The sequence below is a fragment of the Colossoma macropomum genome, unplaced genomic scaffold (genome assembly GCF_904425465.1).
Source record: "Colossoma macropomum unplaced genomic scaffold, Colossoma_macropomum, whole genome shotgun sequence".
NCBI classification, from domain to species: domain Eukaryota; kingdom Metazoa; phylum Chordata; class Actinopteri; order Characiformes; family Serrasalmidae; genus Colossoma; species Colossoma macropomum.
In genome coordinates this window covers 14974316-14996009 of record NW_023494790.1, presented here as the reverse complement: position 1 = coordinate 14996009, position 21694 = coordinate 14974316, and the positions used below count along the sequence as shown (strand labels likewise).

The 21694-nt window shown below is 40.4% G+C and overlaps 1 protein-coding gene across 1 annotated transcript in view; it reads right to left on the bottom strand.

Moving 5' to 3' along the window:
• Positions 1–10514: 10514 nt before the first annotated feature.
• Positions 10515–21694, bottom strand: part of reep3b (receptor accessory protein 3b) — a 30414-nt gene continuing 19234 nt past the window's right edge. Inside the window, exons 3-8 of the mRNA XM_036572268.1 lie at positions 16980–17056; positions 16580–16700; positions 15694–15807; positions 14440–14593; positions 11646–11782; positions 10515–11348 (exon numbers count right to left, since the gene is read on the bottom strand). Coding sequence (XP_036428161.1) covers positions 11268–11348; positions 11646–11782; positions 14440–14593; positions 15694–15807; positions 16580–16700; positions 16980–17056 — 684 coding nt within the window. The 3' untranslated portion in view covers positions 10515–11267. The remainder of the gene's footprint in view (positions 11349–11645; positions 11783–14439; positions 14594–15693; positions 15808–16579; positions 16701–16979; positions 17057–21694) is intronic.

The following is a 21694-nucleotide window of genomic DNA, read 5'->3' as shown; positions in this document are numbered from 1 at the left end:
AAGAGAGTAGCTTTAGTTAAACAAAGTAGATTTCTCTTTTAGGTAGCTTTGCTGTGCACTCTTTAAAAAGATGGCACTTCAAAAGTTGAAGAAAAGGGTTCTTCTATTGTTACAAGCTTGACAATGTAATAATAGAAGAACCCTTTTTGGTACTATATAGAACCATTTTCAAAAAGGTTTTATATAGAACTGTATACAACACATTCTTCAGCAATCTGAAAAATCATTGTATGAAGCATGCAAATGGTTCTTTGAGCATTTATGGTTCTATATAGAACCATTGTTTTTACTTAAGAACCCTTGAAGAACTATATTTTGCACATCAACAGTAAAGTTCAGCCCAATGGACCAGTCTAATACTGGGCACTATCAGTCCAGTAAATGTTCAAAGCTTATCTGCACTGACAGGTACTGTGCATGAAGGGGCCTGCAATCCATTAGGAGTCTCAGAGACAGTAAGCAAAGCATTAATTGATCAGCAAAGAGTTGATAGCGGGGTTAGCAGGTGAAGAGTGGAGTAGAATTGAGATAGAGTTGAGATAGCTGGCGACTCTGATAAAGAGACAGGCCTTAGCTTGGAAGGACTAGCCTGCCTGGGTGATTATGTATGCTGGACATTGAAATGCATGAAATGTCCAAAGCCAAAAAAATTATTGCTTACCACTTAGAAGAGAAATATGCTTTTCTTAGAACTTTAGGCCAGGTAAAATAATAAAATAAAAAATCCAGTTTTATCATCAAAGTCTATTAAATACTTGGATCTGTAGTTTTTTGTGACTTCATTGTGTATGCAATCTTGTAAGCTAATATATGCAGAGAAAAACTAGGTAACTTAGCTACCTAGCTAACTTTGCTAATGAGTAATGCTAGGAAATGGACATGCGCAAGCTAATGTCAGCCAAGTTTGTAACTTTTAAAGCACTCAAATAAAACTTTTACTCAGATATTTACGGGAATGTGTTTATATTACATCCATCAGTATGGTAGGGAAGTGGCCTCACGCTGCTGTGTATGGAATGATGTCATCAATATGTGACATCATATTTGTAATATGTATGTCTGCGCATATAGAAGACCTTTTGCATTAGCTGGAGGAAAGAACCAATAATAATGCACTCAAATAATTATCTCTGGTTCTGTGGAACTCCTTTGTATTCCTCCATACTTTTCAAATTGAGAAATTTTCCTGACCTCAGTTCAGCCAAGCTGCAGTGCCTCAATGCCAAAGATATTTGAGGCTGCATCATAATAAAGCGCCTGGTGGGAGCTGTGCTCTGCACCCGCACTCACCCTGAACTGTGTGTGAACCCAGCGCTGTTCACGAGAGACTTCATCACAAGCTGACCTCAAATCAGACAGCACAAATTTCTTCCACTAGTCCATGGCCGACCTTTCACAGAGGAGCCAGAGCAAGGCAAAAGGAGATATAAGGAAAGGATACAAATAAGGCACAAAATACCACAGCAGCAAACTTGATGTGCGTTGTGTATTTGTAAGCTCATGTCATGTTTAGACATACATTAAAGCAACATTTAAACTCTAGCCTAAGGACCTTTTATTTTGCATTATCTGTAGTTTAGGCTGCCTCTGAGATTATGTAACACTGGGGTAAGCATCACCAAAATCATTTAAGAGAACCCACCACCACCTATGTTGTGACTAAACTGACACCCCACCCACCCTATTCAACCAAGAGACTGCTGGTAATCCTGCCCAGTCAACTGACCAAGACATAGCAGCATCCTGCCCACAGTGTCTTCAAATCAAGAGATTTAGCATATCGCTGCTGTCAGAAGAAAACCTCGTATCTCCATTTTTGTCCTTTTTCAGTTTTTGACACGATTTGAAAATACATGTTGTCCTTTACATTGTGTGTAAATCATGATGAATGGACCAAAAGAAATGACCCAAAATTACTTGGAAAAAAGTCTGGTTCCATTGACTTACATTAAAAGTAAAGTATGTTTCTTCCTTCTCCTGTAAAGTTCTCATTTTGGAAATATAAGGTTTTCTTCCGACAGCAGCGATATGATGATTTTGGCCTGGGTTTTGTGGAGGTCAGTAAAATGTCCAGTCAGCGTGCTGCCAAGGTCAGTAAAATTCATTTTCCAAACCCAAAACAAAAGTTCTGTGATGTGTATCTTGAATTTTCCTCCTGGTGGGGGTGCATTCATTCTATGAATAAACAGCCTAGCGACCATATATATCTGATTCATTACAGAATCATCTTGCTGCAATGCTGCAGCAAGCACCACTCACCCTGAACCCAGAGTCTGTCTGATCCAGACTGTAACCTGATAAAATTCTGTCCATACCCAAAGATATCCTGACAAAACTGACTACATTCTGCCTGAACCAGTCAATAGCCTAACAAATTTCTATCCAAACCAAGGTCCTCCTTAAATTCTGTCTAAATCCAATTCTAGTCCAACAAAATCCTGTAGGCTGACAGTAACCCCACAAACTGTAGCCTGACAAAATTCTCTCTGAAATGAATGGTAGCCCAACAAAATTCAGTATGATCCTGACAAATTCACTCCAAACCCAGCTGTAGCCCAAAAGATTTCTGTCCAAAACCAAGAGTAGAAAAACAAAATACAGTCTAAACCTGATTGTAGCTTGACACAGTTTTGTCTGTACCTGACTCAAACATGATGTTTTGCATCACCTGTTGACCTTGTGGACTTTGCTACTGACAACAAGAGTGTCTCCAGCATGCCAGATAAACTGTTCAAGGTAATAAAAGTAAGGAGAAATACAGGAGCAAATGCAGGCTTATGAGAATCCCAAATGTGAAGTCTGAACCCAAAACCTGACAAACATTAGAGAAACAATGACTGATCTTTCCAAAACCTGATATGAATATTCATGTTGGGTTTTGTTGATTTCTGACATTTTTGACGTGCCCGTCACAGCAGCCTTGGGAACAGGGCCTCTGGTGGCCGCTCGGGCAGTGAGATAAGGGGGCTTTGAGTGTGGGGGAACCACTGACAGGATGCTCCATTACATGGTGTAATTACAACCAGAAGCCACGGAGAGTGTGAAAACGACTGATAAGATCGGGTCAAGCCGGCAGGCAGGAGTGCAGCGGGATGCAAGGAGGGGTGAGCAATGCACCTTTGACAATGTTTTCATTCCCCTGGCCCTCACATCGCTGTCCGCATGCCTGAGCTGGACTCTCCCGTCCCTCTTCCATCCCCCTTCCATCCCACCTAAAGCCTCCCTTTAGCTCCAGAGCTTCTTCCAGTTTGTCCTCTGCTGGCAGCACCTGCTGTACTCCAAGTGTATGGATGTGAGATAAACATGGCACAGGTGAGACTGCACTGCCCTGTTGTGGCCCTTAACCCCAATCACCACAACAAACATACATACACGCACACACACTGCCCTCTCATTCTTCTGGGGAGGGGAGGTCGACAAAGGGACAACCACAGGAAACCTCTCAGAGACCCACACAGGGCAATCCCTCTCTCTCAGCCTCTCTCTCCTCTGCCCTCCACTTACCCTCACCCCCTCTGGCCCAGGCTGATTCCACAATCAGATTTGTCCGTTTTATTTTGAGGTCTCGACCCCGTCGCCTTTGGGAATGTGAACTTTTTTAGTTTATTGGCAGCCATCAGGCTAAGGCCTGTGAAGAACAGCTGTGTTAGAGAGAGGGAGAGAGAGAGAGAGAGAGTAAAATACTTCCATTTGGCTGGACATGGATTGCTCCTGTTAAGCGACAAAACCACAAGGTGCTTCCCCATTTAACACACAAATGACAGCCTATCTGAACTTTCGCACTTTTGCACAGTGCGCCTTGCACGGCCCTGCGACCTGTCGTCTCAGCATCCCTCCCAGCCCCGCTGGACAAAACTGTCAAACAGTGTGAGTCAGGGTAGAAACACGGCCATTTGGACATATCAAAAAGAGCCAAAAAAAAATGTAAGGGAACAGGACTAAGTAGGGAAACCCCCTGGTACCTGGTTCTGAACACTGTGGAATTTTTGGTAATGTTGAGATATTGCTACTGCTACTGCTACTGCTACCCATCCCTAAGCAGGACAGGAGAGGCCTTCACCTGTGCAGGGGCCTGCTGCTTTATTTGTTTGCCTGCTGCTCGTATGGGGCGAAGTGTGGGTGGAGCAGCGTCCTGCAGGAGCTGACTTGATGCACTGTCTGCTGTCGGCGGACTGGATTTATGACGCTTCCTTTCACTTTGAAGGGCACCTCTGTTTGCTTAGGCCTTCACTAACTGCTTCAAGTGGTCTGCCTCAGAACATGCTCCATTTTCGCGTAAGCCTTGTGATAGAAGGTCAGCCTTTATTTCCACCCCTGCTCCCATTTTTAAATATGTTTAACAGTACATTCACATCTGTTCAGATTCGATTAAGCTGATGTGAGGCGTAATAAAAGGGTTTACAGGTAGCCAGCGATTGCCACATAAGGAAAACTGACCTTTTGTTACCCCCGAAGTGGCCTGATAACAGGGCAACAATAACAACAGATAGAGATAGAGATAGTGTGCGGTGGTGGACTAATGAGAGAAAGAAAGGAGAGATGCCACAATCTGCACCTTTCTAGAGCGCACACACATACATACTGTCTACTGCAGCAACAGGAAGTCTCAGAAAGTTCAGCCATGGGTCAGCGTAGCTATCGCTCTGCCCCTTTTAGCCTCCCTCCCCCCACACCACACACACACACACACACATACATACTCCCTCCCATCTGAGTGGTCTTTGAGGGGTCAAGGGGGCTACTGAGGGGGGTGGGAAGCAGAAAAAAGGGGACAACTACCGTATAATTCAAACAATTAAGGAAACATTTTGTGAGCAGCGGTTGATGGTGCTGTGCGTGTTAAGTGTGTGACTGACCTTTTCCTGAACCTGTTTATGAACTCTTGTTTTGGTTCCTAGTATTTGTGTGTTTGTGTGCGGTACATGGATCTCCGTGTAATGCCCTTTCCTCAGTACCGGCAGCCATAAACATGTGCCACATATCGCTTGCTGTTGCATCTACTCTCCGCAAGAGATAAACGCAGATGGGAGGGAACCCAAACAGCTGTCAGTTCAGCAAGGGCTCCTCACTGACGTGCCAGCAGTGGTTTTACACTGCCGCCAGTGTCTTTTTTTCTGAGTATACAAACCTTGGTAGCTTCTCCTTGATAAAACGCTTGTCTGACATAAGTAATTTTTTGACTCCTGCAGGGCAAAGCCGTGGTTAGTCTATGGCTACATGCTCTGCACTACTCACATTCTTACATAGTCATATACAAATGTTTGGGTGCCAAACATTTTATGAAGAATGCACATTTAAGTGCACCGTTTTTCCCAATAAGTTAAACTCAGCAAACCCATTGGAATTTTGCACTTAAAATGTGCAAAAAATGTAATATTTAAGCTTGTTCCCATTATAGGATGTCCTTTTTTTCCGCTTAGAAAATCAACCAGACACGTTGATTGACATTTGCCAAATGTATGACTGTACATTACACTGTATCTGATGCTGTCCTCTCCTGGGTGTTACTTCATTGCACTGTGTAAATCTCCTTCTTTACATGGATTCAAGTAAATTATGATTTTTTAGGTAACTATTTAATGCATCATAAAATGTCAAATATATTGATATGATTCAGAGTGAATACAAATGAATAAATCAATGAAATACAAACACAAATGAATACAATGAATGCAATGAAAATGAATACAAACACAAATGACATTCCAGGAATTATTTACATATTGGTATTATATAGATCAGAAGTCACCAATCATATCCGCAAAGGGCCAGTGTGGCTTCGGTTTTCTTTCCAACCAAGCAGGAGCACACCTCATATTGCTAAACACTCATAGATGGGAACCAACCTATTAAACGAATAGTGTCAGCTGTGCATCTGCTTGCCTAGAATGAAGACCTGCAGCCACATCGACCCTTAGCGGATATGACTGGTGATCCGTGATGTAGACAATCTGAAAAAGTGTGAAAATAGCACAAGAATTGTAAATGAGACATGGTTTTTGAACATTTTACCCTAACATAACACTTCTAACTTGATCCTGTTCAATCGCCACCTTCAGATCATTGCATCATGATGTACTGATGCATCTTTACAATGCAAGATTGTTGTTGAGCTTTCAGCCTAGTTTTTTTCACAACTGTGTACTAGTATTGAAACTATGGATACTCCTTGTAAACTACTTATTTATTCTGTCTTCTGTGTTGTCTTGGTCATGCTGTGTGGTGCAGCAAACAGGCCTTGTATATTGCACCAAGATGGTGGAGGAACTCTAGTTTGTTTCGCTACTTCTATATGGATGGGAATACCTGACAAAACTGACCAGAAAAGCAGAAGTGCCAGATTTAAAAATACGCAAAACCAAAGTATTTAAGAAGTAACAGAGGCAGTTAGTGCATAAAGCAACACTATGTAAAATTTGGGGTTTGGAGACCTCTCTGGTGGAAATATGTAATAATGTAATTGTGCTTCGGACTCTCACAAGCGGATGAATCTGACTTGTGAATTGTGAGTGCGTTGAAAAGAACTTGGTGAAGGACATGTCTTCCAGGTATGTGAGTGAATTATTAACTATAATCAGCATATCTTCATCTGTATAATGTTAATTTTGCATTTGAGACCTAAACCTCGAGTCAGACCTTCTTTTTGAGCTTGTGCATGTGACGTTAATACGTAAAGACATGTGACTTGTTCCGAAAAACTCCTGCTAAATCCATCCATCTCAAAAAGACAAGCAATAAGAGAGTACAGGGTGGAGTCACCCAGAATTCCTAGCGTGTTAGTATATTTCCGTTTATTAGCTCGTATTTTTCCTTGATGTTCAACAACAACATGATGAACAACATGTTCACGTTATGTTAGGTTAAATACAAGTTTGGATGCACTTGCATGTTTTAGGTATGCTAACTGTGTCTCTGCTAAGTACTCAGTTTGGTTGTAGCAAACAGCTTACATATGCTCTCAACTCAGTAGTGTTTCTCAGTGCTGTGGTTAGCGTATGTTATATTTTAAAATTAAAAACCTCTTCATTTATACAATTTATTTAATTAAGTAATTTATGTATTTTATTTTATAACCTCTTAAACAGAGTATCAGTAATATACCAGTGACGAAAAATGTACCTGCACAGTACCTTTATTTCTAACAGTGTAAGGGTAGTCTTATTCTAACGTGATATCATTTGAGTGAGCTGAACTTAATAGGGTTTAGAATGCTTGTTACTATGTCATTACTACTGCTTGTTGCTGATGGTCAAAATCCATTTTTATGACCGATGCAGTTGTTCAGTGTTCAAGTTCTGATGACATCCATGATATCCCAAGAAAAGAACATTGTGATGTAATTGAACACAATATTACTAACTAATCATCATATTGCTGACCCCTACATTTGAGTGTTCTCCACTGCTGTGAATTATGCTGAGCATTTCCCAGCATGCAGAAAGCAGAGTCAAAGCCCGGTCAGAACCTCGAGGGACAGCCATGGCCGGAAAGAAGCCTGCTTCCAGACGTGTGTGTGTTAAGAGTCTTCAATAACTAGAAGTTATTGTGGTATAAAAATAAGCAGGTTTGGTCAAGAAAATCAAAGCTGAACTATTTAGGTGCTGAAAGTCTCTGCAGTATTTTACTGTTGCAAAAGCTTTTGTAGTAGGTGGGGCTTTTGTACTGTTGTTTACTGGTCTAGTGAGAGGTTGAGAAAAAAGGGTTGGTAGTGAAGTAAAGCACATTGGATAAAGAATTGCAGTTCTGAGTGTTAAACGTGCTGTTGTGGCACCACCTGGTGGACATATTATCAAATTACACTATTGCACACCTACAATAATTGCATCTGAGACGAACAAACACTTGTACGAACAAAAAGCAAGTAGAAAACGAGAACAATGAAAAAAAAAACGCTACCCCATAACCTAGTCTAAAACTGATACAGTTGCTCCTTGCTGTCTTAAAAAAGAACCAGCTAACACAGCCAGCGACACTGAGCCGAATGATTTATGTCGTGTCTTTGTGCACTATTGCTAAGCTAGTGCTGACACAGCGTGTTCAGAGGAACTACAGCACCTCTGAGAGGCTTTAGCAGAACAGAGCGGTGAGCAGAGCGCACTTCTTACACCAGCTGACCTGGGAATAGCCTGATTTCAGTGACAAAGGGTCGCAAAGCTTAAGGTTCATAGGCATGGACCACTAAGGCCAGACTCTGCAGAAATGCAAGCGCAGACAAAGCCTGCCATCTAGTGGTCAGGAATAGAAAAAGACTCAATGAGCAACTCCGTTGACCAGTATACCAGCATCTAAAACACAACATAAGCTGGTTTATCTGTTTATCAGCCTTATAACTTCTACTGTTACTGACCAGCATAACAGCATCCAAAACCCAACATATTGTTAATGTCCAAAAAAACAAAACAAAAACAAAACAAAAACAAAAAACAACAAACAAACAAACAAACAAAAAAATAGTTATCTCCATTTTTTTGATTTTTGGTTTTCTACATCATTTAAGCACAGCAGCTACCTTTCACACTGTGTAAATTTCATAATAAAGGGACCAATAGAAAATGCTCCAAAATTGCTGGAAAATCTATTGATATTAACTTACATTAAAAATAAAGGAAGGTTTTGCCTTCTCCTGTGAAGTCATTTGGAAATACTTTTCTTTGCACAACAACAGTATGCTGGTTTTGCTGGTGACCAGGAATGTTGGCCTATGCTGTTTTTTCGAACAATGTCTAATTGCTTAACAGCTTTAATATATTTAAAAGTACTTCATTTGGGGGGATGGGGTGGGGAGGCTCTTTCACTCTCCCACTAGGGTCATGTTTCATCATAAGATAAACAATGATCAACCAGAATAAGTTTGTGTTGAGTTGATTCAGATATTCCTGGAGGCCTTTATTACCTGGATCAGATTTTAAACACCTCAGTGTAACTGCTGGACTGAGAATAATTCACCGACCAAAAATATCCTGCCATTGCATGGCCAACAAAAATCGTTTTCTTATATGATTCTAAATTAATACTTATAATTTCTTGTATTACTGTTAAGCTTAATCACCTGTCTGCAAAGCACTTTGAGCTGCCACCACCATGAAATGTGCTATTTACATAAAAACTATTGTAATTATTATTTTTATAATTATCTAATAGAGTGGACAGTGTGTGGACACAGTGTTTAAACTTTAAATCTGATCCACTCGTATCAGTGCAACACACACACCACCACCACGTCAGTGTCCCTGCAGTGCTGAGAATGATCCACCACCCAAATTATACCTGCTCTGGGGTGGTCCCATGGCTGTCCATGCATTAAGGAACAGTGTAAAAGGAGACTAACATAGATACAGAGAAATAGATGGACCACAGTCTGTAATTGTGGAACTTGAAAGTGCTCCTATATGGTATGTGGAGAAGTGAGAAGAAACAAGGAGGTTGTTTCAATGTTATGGCTGATCAGTTTATGCACACATTGATCAGCACGGTATCCATTCATATAAATAACAGGCAATTCATTTCATGCACACCTGCGCCTTTATCTTTACAAACACCTATTCAGCTCCTGGCTGAAAGATAAGTTCTCGGAGCCCGGACTTCACAGAGAATCACCACCTCCCATTGTTCACCTGATGCCACACAGAGCACGGTTCAGCAAGCTGTAGTGAGCAGTGGGAATACAGATGTCTCAGATGTGGGCTTATTAATCCTCACAGGCTTGTGCAGGCCTGGGAGAAGTGTGGTGCATACACAGCTACAGCCTTGTTGACAGATCTCCCTGTCAGGCTGTTTCTGAAGCCAACTCCTCCATTCATCCTAATCACATCAACATTTCCCAACTCACTCCTCAGGGACCACCACAGTCCATAAATTTACTCTATACCAGTTCTAACATACATTACACCAGGTATTCAGTATCTGATCACTGGGTTTAGATCAGTGTGGTTGGGGTTTGATTTGTAGTGTTCCTGGTTAGCCAGGTTGGCAAGTGAAACCATCTTAAATCTGGTCAGCATATCTAATATTTCTCACTTTGAGATTGTTGTAAGCTTATTGTAAGTTTATTTAGTTTATTTCTAGACATGTTTTACTTAAGTGATTTTAATAAGGCAAATGATCATTTTTATCTCATTATACTGATAGATAATATTGCTGGTAGGAAATTTGCTTGAAACAAGCCAAATTATCTGGCAATACAGTAAGATAATCAGACTAAAATCACTAAAACAAGTAAAAATGTCTTGAAATAAGCTAATCTTAAAATACAATGATCTTAAACTGAAAAATATTAGACCTATCGACTAGATTTAGGATCATTTCACTTGCCAAGATAACATTTTTTGCCCTGGGGTGGTAGAGTTTGGCACAAGGCCTTAGCTCAGCATTAGTGTCTGGGCTATGCAGGACAAGAATGAGCATTACTCTATAATGCAGCTCAACAGGAGCTCAGTTATAATATTTAATACCCCTTTCAATCAAATAACTAAAGAAATATGAAAGAAATATAAAAAAACAAAAACTATGGACAATTTGACCGCAAACTCAGAAGTTTATTCAATCATACCAACACATTAATTAAGAACTAAACATTCAGCCAAGCATTTCCACACTTCCATCTGGATTCAACCTGAACCAGATGTAGTGGATTATAACACTTTGGTATATGAAGAAAACATGTGGTCTTCTTCTGAGACCAGGGTACATTCTGCATCCGGATAACAAAGGTTCAAAATGTACAAAAAGGTACCATCAGCAAGAGCAACCACGGAACCTTCACCAAATATTTAACCCGAGTCCCCTTCACTCCCTTTAGTATTATTTTCCTTTAATGGTAAGGGGCACTTTTGGTCTGATTGTATTCAAGTGTCAGTATCAAGATCTATGTAATTAGCAACTGGAAAAATCTAATTTAAAATAGGTAATAACAAGGCAGCACAAGAGACTCAAAAACAACACAGTACAAAACCCACATCCAAAGAAATTCACTTCTAGCTTTGTGCATTTAGTACAATAAAAATACTAAAAGGTCATTTCATGCGATAAAAAAAACCTACAACAAGTAGAAAAGCCCCTGAAATTCCACATTACATATTTGACCATGATATTCACACTTGCATTTGATTACACTCAATATTCAGAAATAAATATTTGTGTTTGTGCTGCATTAAAAAACATACTGGATTTTCAGCATGAGAATGAAACCCACAGCCATTAAGAGAAGAGGTGAATATTAACACATTAGGTTTCTATAGATAAAGCTCTTCTGGGTCAGTAGTCACTGGTCAGTTTTCAGTGCTGGCGTATGTCATGGGGTTCAGTGCTGGCCTCCTTCTCCCTTTGATTTTCAGAGATCCATAACGGGCCTGCAACGGATACGGGATCATTAGGTGCAGTTGTGGCAGTTATGACAAAAATTAGTATCCACACAGATTATGTACAATTATGATCACCACAGTTGTTTAAGGAAAGACTGACAGACCCAAATCTAAACTTAATCTAACACAACTAATCCAGATGTTCCAGATCATCTTACAGAGCATGTGAAAAATAAAGCCAGATGCATTAAATTCTAGTAGGAATTCCATACTGCAGAGCTAAGTGTGCCTTTGGCACAAATTCAAAACAATGCCATGTCAGTCACTAATATCAAAGACTCGTACATCTTTGCGTAGTTTGGAGCGGGACACTTTGACGCTCTGAGACCGTCTGAGACCACGCTGTGTCACAGCTTCATCTTCAGAGAATACAGCCTCGCCTTCTTCATCTGTCCGCTCTTCCGGCTCATACTGGTAATACTCTGGAAGAAACAAACATATAGGTATCATCTTATGAGCATCTACTACTGGTGTGCAAGCATAGCAGTTAACAGCAGTTAAATTTCCCCCCAAAAAAAAATTAACACTACTGAATCATTCATAAGGCTACATGACACTTACATTAGCTTTCATAAAGTATTATTTCAACAAGCATCAGTTACCATAACGGTTAATTTTAATGTCATTTCACCCAAAAAGTGTTTATACATGTGATGTCACATAACCTCATGAACACTGCCCTTTAGCGAAGAGTTACCTGAAAATGTATGCTTACAGAGATGAAGTTAATGAAATACTGTGGCAAGATGCTTACCTTTTTCTAACAAACATTAAGGAAATGTCATTGTTTAACATGTAGGTATTTAAATGTAACCAACAGCTGAGATAGTCTAGGGATAGACAAGGCAATTTAGCTTGCACAAGTTAAAAGCTATGCTCAAATGCATTTATGAACAGCAATGCAGGTTTATACTGATTTGACGGTCAATAAAGACATGCTATTTATTGCAAGAGGGCACTAGCAAATGCTTTCTGCTTCTACACACCGCTTCATATTTGGATTAAAACTGGCTTCAGGAGTGCTGGAGGAGGTTAAAGTTCATGAGCAATTCATTTGATTCCACAGCAGCCATGAAGACTGAAACAAATGCTTTGAGCATGTCACAAGGCCTATTTTATGCTAGCACAAAAACAATGTTACCTTATGTTTTTATTAAGAAAGAGTTCATATTTTAGACTGTTTGAGAATATGCGATAGGTCACATTTGGTCTAGCCTATCACATTAGCTGACTGCACAATGCAAGTGCAACATGAGCATTAACAACCTATGACTGGCATTTTAACATCTTTAAAATGTTTCAATGGACAGTGTGCCATGTGTAATATCTTCTTTTATGGTGCAAAGAAACACCAACACTGACAGATCTGTGAATGAAAAACACATTGAGTTTTTCTATAATCAGACTTGTTGATTGACCAAATGACTTTACAGTCCTGAAAGCAAAAGAGAGGGAGAGGGAGAGAAAATGAGAGAGAGAACAAGACAGAGAGAGCTGAGCGGCTGCAGCCCTTCGCCTTAGTCTCAGGCCGCTCCTGGCACGGCCTTCTCCTTCAGCTCAGACAGAGCTTTGCAAGGCCAGTCTGTACCAGGGAGCCAAATCACACTACTGCAGCCCACTGCACTCTACCATTCCCACCATATGGCCAAGCTTTTACCATATACCAAAATCCAATGCACAGAGACTGTAAATACATTTAAGGGTTTATACATTTACCTTTTGACCACAGGGGGGTGGAAGTGATACAGAAACCAGTCTCCTCCCCAACCACCAGCTTTCTTTGTTCGCTTCCACACCCCCACAAGTGTTTTTCATTAGTGAAACAGAACAACTTCCACTGGATTTAGGAAAAGTACAATTCATTTTCCAAAGCTATTCTAGCAATTTGTGACACAAGCTATAAAAAAATCTAATCAAAAGTTGGTTTGGAATTATTGTGCCTATAGAAATATTTCAGATGGACCTGAGCCATTATAAGCAACAGGGTAGTCTGACATTTTCACTGCATTCTAACACTGTATGTCAAGAGCAAATCTGTCTGCCTCAGAGTACCGAAAAAAGGCTACTTGAAGTGCAATACAAACTGGATTCTGCCTTGTGATACTCCACGTTTAGGATTTCTGTTATATCTGATAATAGCTGGCACCGTTTCGTCCTGAACGGCCACAAGACCTCAGGCCTCGTGTGACAGAGGAATGTGACCAACTGCAGGAGAGGGGGGGTGAGTGTCTGAAGCGAAGAACAAAGAGAAAGAGCCATAAAAAGGCACTTTGACTGCTTTCCCTCAGCTGACCCCTATTGCTCTACCAACATCAAAACAGGGCTGTTAATGACAGCCGGCTGAATGACACACTTAAGGCCCCTTTTGTCTCTCCTTTCTCTTTTCAAATGGGGGAGAAAAAATATCCACAATTAGCTGTTTGCTTCATCGGCAGACAACCTTGGCTGTTTCTTTCTGTCTCCTGAAAGGCAGTGGCATTTTGAAGCAGCTCGCTTTATTGTGGCTGCATTGCCATCGAGATGAAAATGACCTGGATACCGGTGGAATTTCAAACACGACCAGCACATTAGCATACTGAGATAGAGTGCATTTGGTATTCTGCTCAGACAGTGGGCCCCCCCTGACCACATCTTCGCACAAGGCTCCACTAGACCTTTCATGCTCTGAATGTGCTGCCTTTGCTTATTACCCTCTTTGCGCTTGAGACAAATAAAAAATCCATTCCATTTGCTGGCAAGAGCATGGAGTGGAAGGCAATGATGGCGCTTTCCAGGAGCTTGCTAGATCTGGTGAAAATAGCCTCGCAAAAGCACTGTGGGTTTATACTTGCAGCATAGAACGCTCTCCATCATGCTAGACGAGGCTAGACGTGGGGAATGCCAACCTAGGAGTTCATATTTACCACCTACATTGATGGCACTAATTAATCTTCAAGGCAGCGTGGAACGACAGACCACCAGCAGAGGAGAAACAATAGCTTGCACTTCTAGCTGGAAAGCTAACAGAAGGATTCGTTTCAAGAGAAGTGTCGAGGTTAATCATTAAAGCCAGAGTTTACAGTAAGCTAACAGATAGTACCGGCTCCGTCGGGCTGGGTGGTGCCTGCGCCTCTCCTGGCTGGGTTGGAACTGGAGTAGGCTGGGTACAGCTGGCCGCCGGCCTCATCCTGTGGGATCTGAGTCAGGTCAGCCATGCTGAAGCTCCTCAGCTTCTCTGTGATGGCACCCTGCCCCTGAAGACAAAGAAAGCCCACAAGGTTAAGCAGTATTCATGCATACCTGCACACATACAACTTGCTGTGCATAATAATTACTGCAAACTCAAAAGAATAAGCATGCATGCTCATGAATAAAACGTGAACCTCAATAGTCCATGGACTAACAGGTGTGTGTAAAACAAACAAAACAAAAAACCCCTGAAAGTTGGAGACCTGTTGCTATTACTTTGAAAGGGAGTATGCAAGGGTAAATGAACAATGAGCTTTACCGAACAGATGTAGACTGTACTACTATGGGGAGATCATTAGTGGTTAACTGCATATGTGTGAGTCGGTTTGAAAAGAAACGAAAAAGAAGGACAAAAAAACAAAAACCAAGAGCATTAAAAAAAGGAAAAAATATGAACATCTGCGTAAATGACACATCCTTTCCCATGCTGTAGACTGTATATCATTACCTCCACTGGAGAGAGCAGTAGGGCAGAGTTCCTATGGGACAGTATGTCAGTACAAAGTAAGAAGAGAGAGATCAACACCAAGGTTAGGATTCAAGATGGATGAAAACATGAAGAGAAAAAGGAAGAAAGGGAGAAGAAAGAAAGAAAAAACATCCTTTGAAACAATGATCAGTAGCATAAAATAATAATAAAAAATGAACAATATGGGCACCATCCTCTATCTCCTTGTTTCAAAAGGATGCTCTTCCCTTGCTGCTGCTCCTCCTCTGGCTGGGAACTGTGTCAGGACAATGGGTAAATCAGCAGCTTTTGATTAAGATATCAGCCTGATTACAGACTGCTCTTGGCTAAATGCTGAAAAAGCTGACATTTCCCTATGAATGAAGACCATTAAGATGCTCTATTCCTATTTTGCCAGGGCTTTGTGCTTGAGATCGTGTCGATTTTTGACACAACAAGGAAGGAAAAAAGGGAAAAAAAAAAGAAAAATGAGCATTGGTCTAAAAAGACATACATACAAAGTGCAAAACTACACACATTACTAATACAAAGGCACAAGAACAAAAGGTTGGCTGAAGTCCACAAATACACACGCCCTTAAAAACAACACACCTTCATACATACACACACAACACGAACATGCAGTTCGGCACTTGCCTTGACAGCTGCAGTGACAGCTGCAGTAGCTGCTATACTTAGGCCCTGCTTGCCAAAGTTCAGCATGGTCTCGTAGCTGCGCTCTTTAGCTTGAACAATGTAGTCATCAATTTCCTTAAAGCACAACAGAGAGAGTGAGAGTGATGGGTTTATAGTAAACAGACACAAAAAAGGAACAGCACAAACATCCTGTCTGGGACAGGGGCTTGCAGACACACTAGTGGTCACCTGATTTTAAACTACAGTTGTCATTTATATCACAAAATTGTAGAGAGAACATAATTCACTCATTCAATGAAACATCGACAATGTGATGCCTTCTACATAATTTAACAGAGTGAAAACTGACAACAGAAAGTCTGGGTGTGTAGCTAGTTTTATCTGAAACATTTTCCACCCTATGACAACTTTAATGTGACAAGGTTGTGTTTCTTAGTGTTATTCGACGCAAAACATGAATACATATGCTTACTGAGGTGACAAAATCTGTGGGTTGTTTTGGTAAGAGCAATATATAGATAAAAAAAATTGATTTATTCACATGCAAAAATGCCAATTAGCAATGTCTATTTGGTGCTGATCTCACAGAACACATGTTCCCTGCTCTGACAGTTGAACTACCTTTTACTTCAAAACTACTAGAAGTACTCCCTAACTAACATGCTGCAAGGAAGTATTAATCTTGGAAAACAACAAAAAGCCAACCAACACAATGTGATTTGTTGGGCAAATAAAACATGATAACACTGAGCTCAATTATATGTAATCTGACTGATAAGCCATGCTTAACATCTTAGCATAATTACTTCAATATTACTAATAGCACTAATGGCTAGTTGGTATTACACCTTGCATTAGAGGGAAGATGAATCAAAAGCAGAATTACCCTCTCTTTTGAAGTCAGAAGAGGATGTAGGATCTTTCTGTAGATAACACTGGCTCCTCTAGTGTACGGCGACAGGAGCCAGATCACAAAGGCAATCTTTATTTCATAATAGAGCGGAAACCTTCATAAAGAAAGAGCCACAGACATACCGAGACCCAAATTACATCCTATTAATCAGATGACATAATTGCACTCATTAAGACTATTCCAACAAATTGATTTCAGGAATCCCATATTAAAAAAGGCAACTTCATTTCATTAAAGCGTGATTGTGTTTCTGACATTCCTTGATGTGGGACAACACCAGCAAGTTCCTAAATCAAATGACTTGTTTGTTTAGTTTGACACCAATCACATGCAATCAGGCAAATGAAGCATTAGCATAGCATGTCAGTCTTACCAGGCTATAGTGAGGTCTGTGACTGTCTCCACTACAGTGTAGAGTGCAAACACGATCCAGTACATCATCCAGCGGACCTGCATGGAAGAGAGATGCATAGGGAGATGGCCCTCGCTTACTAAAGCATTCATATTTTACACAGAATTATTAGGAGTGCACAATATTACAGTGAGCAATATTACATATTTACTAAAAAATAGAAAAAATCTAATTACCACTGGTTCTATATTGGAATTACAGGCAATAACAACTGATAACTCGGTGCCCTATTTGTACTGTGGTGCTGCAAAGTGAAAATGTGAAAGTACTGAACAATTAAGTTAGAGGACAAAACACTTGTGATTTACAACAAAAGCTTTAGCTAAGGTTAGAGCTGAAAGATTACTTGTTTTTATAAAGAAATTGCAATTTAATAGAGTGCAAGTTTCAAATTGCAAGAGCTGCAATTTTTTAAATCATAGCCCATGTTATCAAAAATGCTGTCTTATGTTTTAAGTGGGGAAATTTAACATAACACAGAGATTGTGAACTGCCTCTAGATCAGTTAGACCAATCAGAGGCAACCAAACCATGTGTTGTGACATCACAACCACAACTTACTGGCAGCACACTACATTCAGGGGTCAGGCCTCAAGCCAGAAAAGGTGGATATTCTGGCCTTCCTGGCCAAAAAACAAACAAAAAAACACACACACACACACACACACACACACACACACACACACACACACACACAAAAAACAGGCCTGAACTTTAATTTATAGAAAATAATCTCAATTTAAACTGTAGCTGCAATATTAGTCAGAAAAACTGCAATGATGTTCCCCAAATCATTCAGCCCTATCTAAGGTACAGCAAGGAGAAAATGCACTTATCTAATTAGTTATGTGTCAACTCATCATCAAAATTATTTCTTCAGCATCAAACATTAGAAAACAATTAATCATGATTAATCACATTTGTCTGACAGCCCTAATAGGATTGAATCATTGTGATCCATTACATTAAGTTATACAGTAATTACACAGTTATATTCCATAGATGTATATTATGAATGTATATTATACAGTAATATTATATTATGTCTCAGCTGAGGTGCAGTAAGAGGTAAATGCCTTGATATAATCCGTTAGCACCTTTCCTGGGCTTCAGCAACAGTTATTGGTATCAGTGTTGGTCACAGCCAGGTGTCGTTATCAATGATCGTTAGGGTTAGGGACAGCTTAATCAGTTCATCCCTAATGATTACACATAATACTAAAATGTTACATCAAAACCAGCATGAAGAACACTGTATGTCACAAAAATGAAAGATTAGGCACGGTCAACCTCTACTGCACTCTCCATATAGCTAGACCTAGACTTTTCTTTTTTAGGCTCATATTGTAAATATAAGTGAAACTGTATGAAAAATACTGGAAATTTATTACATACATTGTAAACAGATATCCACAAACAGTGCAATCTGTGCCATATGAACAAGCATAGACAGACCATGTTGTAAACGCTTATACTCGTGAGCATGAGATTCAATGAAATTTCGCACAAGAATGAAGTGAATGGCAGCTTACACGTGCTTATAGCAAATCTATAAATTTTAATAGTGAATAGCAGCACTATATCAAAACTCTCACCACATCTGCAGCCATCAGAGCGGAGCTCAAGCTTTAGAATATTATAAAACCCCACCCTGCATAGAATCGTCTTTATATTTGGTCGGATGAATGCCTAATCATACCATACAGAATGGCTCCCTAATGTAAATCCTATCACACGTCTCTTCCTGGCACGAGACGGAACACAGCCGAGTGTAACAGAAAATCATTATGACCGTGACTTTAATTTCCATCCCCCTTCTCGTTCTCCCGTTCATTTTCTCTCTCTCTGTCACCCCCCTCACCTCTCTCAGTGCGACAGGGCCTGCTTTGTATGCTCTGCCTTCCCTCTCTCTCCCCTCAGCTCGAAGCAGAGGCAGGCTTTCAGAGGGCTCCTTAGCATTTCAATTTCAAAAGGTAGCGCAGACGATCATGTGATCTCTCAGCCTTGGGCTGAGGCTCTCTGAGGTATTAGGTGATATTTTCAGCCTCACTGAACAAAGTAAAATGAATCTATGCAGAGGCCGCATTACTTGCCTGACAGGCGGCATCACATTTAATTGGTGACCTCCCTGTGAACCTCCAGTGGTCCAAGAATGATCGATGCATTGCATCAGCCGGGCGGAATCGCTGGTGTGCAGTGACAATCGACTGTCAATCGAAATTAGCTCGCTGTGGTACATGCACAGTTCTCAGAGCGGTTCCTGGACCTCATAAAACGGATTTGTTTTTACATCTAACTGCAGCAATAAGACCAAATAATCAATAATAATACCAATAAATAATCTGAAACAGGTCAGGTGGCCTTTTTTGTCATAATTTTCTGGGCAATTCCACTTATCAGCATTACAGCTTTTATTAGAGAGGTATACAGAATGTAAGCAGAATTTCAGCTGGGCCGTTCTACCTTGCAGAAGAGGTAACATGAGAGAACTGGGTTCGAGAGAGCTTCAGCTTGTGGGCCTGCGTCCAAGACAATCATTCCTTTCCTGTCCAAAAGCTGCCTGAGGACTCACACAGCCCAGTCCTCTAAAAAACAAGCTTTAAAACAACTTGGTTCTGTATCTAGTCCGCATACAACAGGCTTTGTTCAACCACAGCCAAACAACTGCTGTATGAATCATTACGCAGTATTATGTGTAATAGATTAAAACACTGCCTTCTAAGAAATGTGTTACTTTTAACAATACTTAGACGCACTGCAGAGATTCTCTGTAAATGATCTGAAAACGAAAATACTAGATTACAGGGTAGTGAGAGATCCAAAACTACGGCTAAACACAATGAAGGCCAGAGCTTTTGTTAAACTGCCTTTAAACTTCAACACAAACCAACAACCCAGTGAACGACACAGTAAAGAAAAAAAAATATTGAAGCACAAAGCATCATTTGTCCAGGCTATTTTGGAAAAGAGTGAAGAGAGATTTGAAAAGAGTCTCTGAATTACTGGTTTGCCATTCAGTCCGCACTCAAAGACGAATGCAACCACAGTTATGACATGTTTGGAGAGTTCAAAAAACTGCTTTCGTGGAGGAATGCTCTTTCTTCAGTTGGGAAAAAAAAAGAAAAAAAAAAAAGTCTAAGTTTACTAAAATGTACTTTCCGTTTGAACGCTCAATATTTTAGGGAATGGCATAAACACCTGTAACCTTTGGCTGCCGACACCCGTGGTTTTCTTTTCTTAATTTACAACTGCTGAAAGTGACTAATAAAGAGTAACCAGTTTTTCCTGCTCCAGCTATCCAGTTATGATTCAGTTATCCTTGCTGTTCTGAGCTGCGTCAACACGAAGGTGAATCATCTGTCAACTGTTTAAAAAGCCAGAAGAGGAAACAAAGACTGAATGAGTTACTATTGACATTTAAAGCTGTTTATAGTGTTTGGTAATCGAGGTCACGTTTACAGGCTACAGGTTGTGAAAGCTTAAAGATAAAGCTCTGTTACTGTGGGTTTTTCAGACTTGTCATGGTTAAAAGTGAAACAAAAATTGGGGTATATCCCAAAAACTCCAGTAGGATATGGAGAAAATGTGCCTTACTGATTGCATGGATTCATACAAACTAAGTGGATCATCTAGATATGCTACCTCCTCTTTCATTTGCAGATTTCTTTCCTAATTCTTGAGTGCCTATTACTTAGAATACTGAAGTCACTTGAAACACATACAATTTACAAGTGGACATTCCAGTATGCCACTGACATATTTCACTCAGTTACTATCAGGGGTGGGTGATATGGCAAAACACTGTGATACTTCAAGAAAGTCACACAAAATGCACTGTCATGATATATATTTTTTTCAGACATCTGTTCAGGTGGAATGAAGAAAAAACAACCAGAAGTGCCACATTTGAAAAATATTATGAGAAACTACGGATACAATGATTTTTGGCTGTCATTCACTGCTCTTGTTTGGAGCACATGAGACACTGGTTGCCACTCATCTGTGATAAAATGCGCTGTTACGGTGACGTAAGATCCAGTGGCAGTGCATGTCCACGCAGCACACGTTACAGCCATCCTACCCGTTTTCTTTAGTGATTTATAACTTTGGTTTTGGTCTCATTGTAGAGAATGGTGGGACTGCTGTGTCAGTAAAATATCTTCGAGACGGGACGTGTGCAACATAGCGCGAAACCCTGGTTCTCAATGACTGAGAACTGGTGAGCACACATAGCAACGCAGTCTCACCTAGCCAGTAGCTAACGAAAAGGCAAAGAGAGAGATTTAAGACGAACATTTGGAGATGAGTGGACTTATTCGCATTTATAAGCACTGCAGTTGGTTTCCTGGTAAGTTAAATCTGCAACAAGAGACTGTCAAACACTAAAAAGTTGCAAAGATGAAGTCAGCTTCTCTTTCAAATTTCCCATTAGAATTTTCCCATTCCACCTTAAACGGTGCTGCATTTAAATTCAGCGCCTCAGGCAGAATTTAAGGTGTAACGGGAAAGTTCGAACAAGAAGCTGGAGAATGAGAAGCTGACTCAAGTCTCGTAAAACAGTCGAACGTTGATCGTCCGCCTTTTTGAGTTTCCCCCTAACCCCTATATATATGATTCTTAGATGCATCGCGATACGGACGTGGGCGATTCTGAATCGATTCACAAATGTCAAAAAA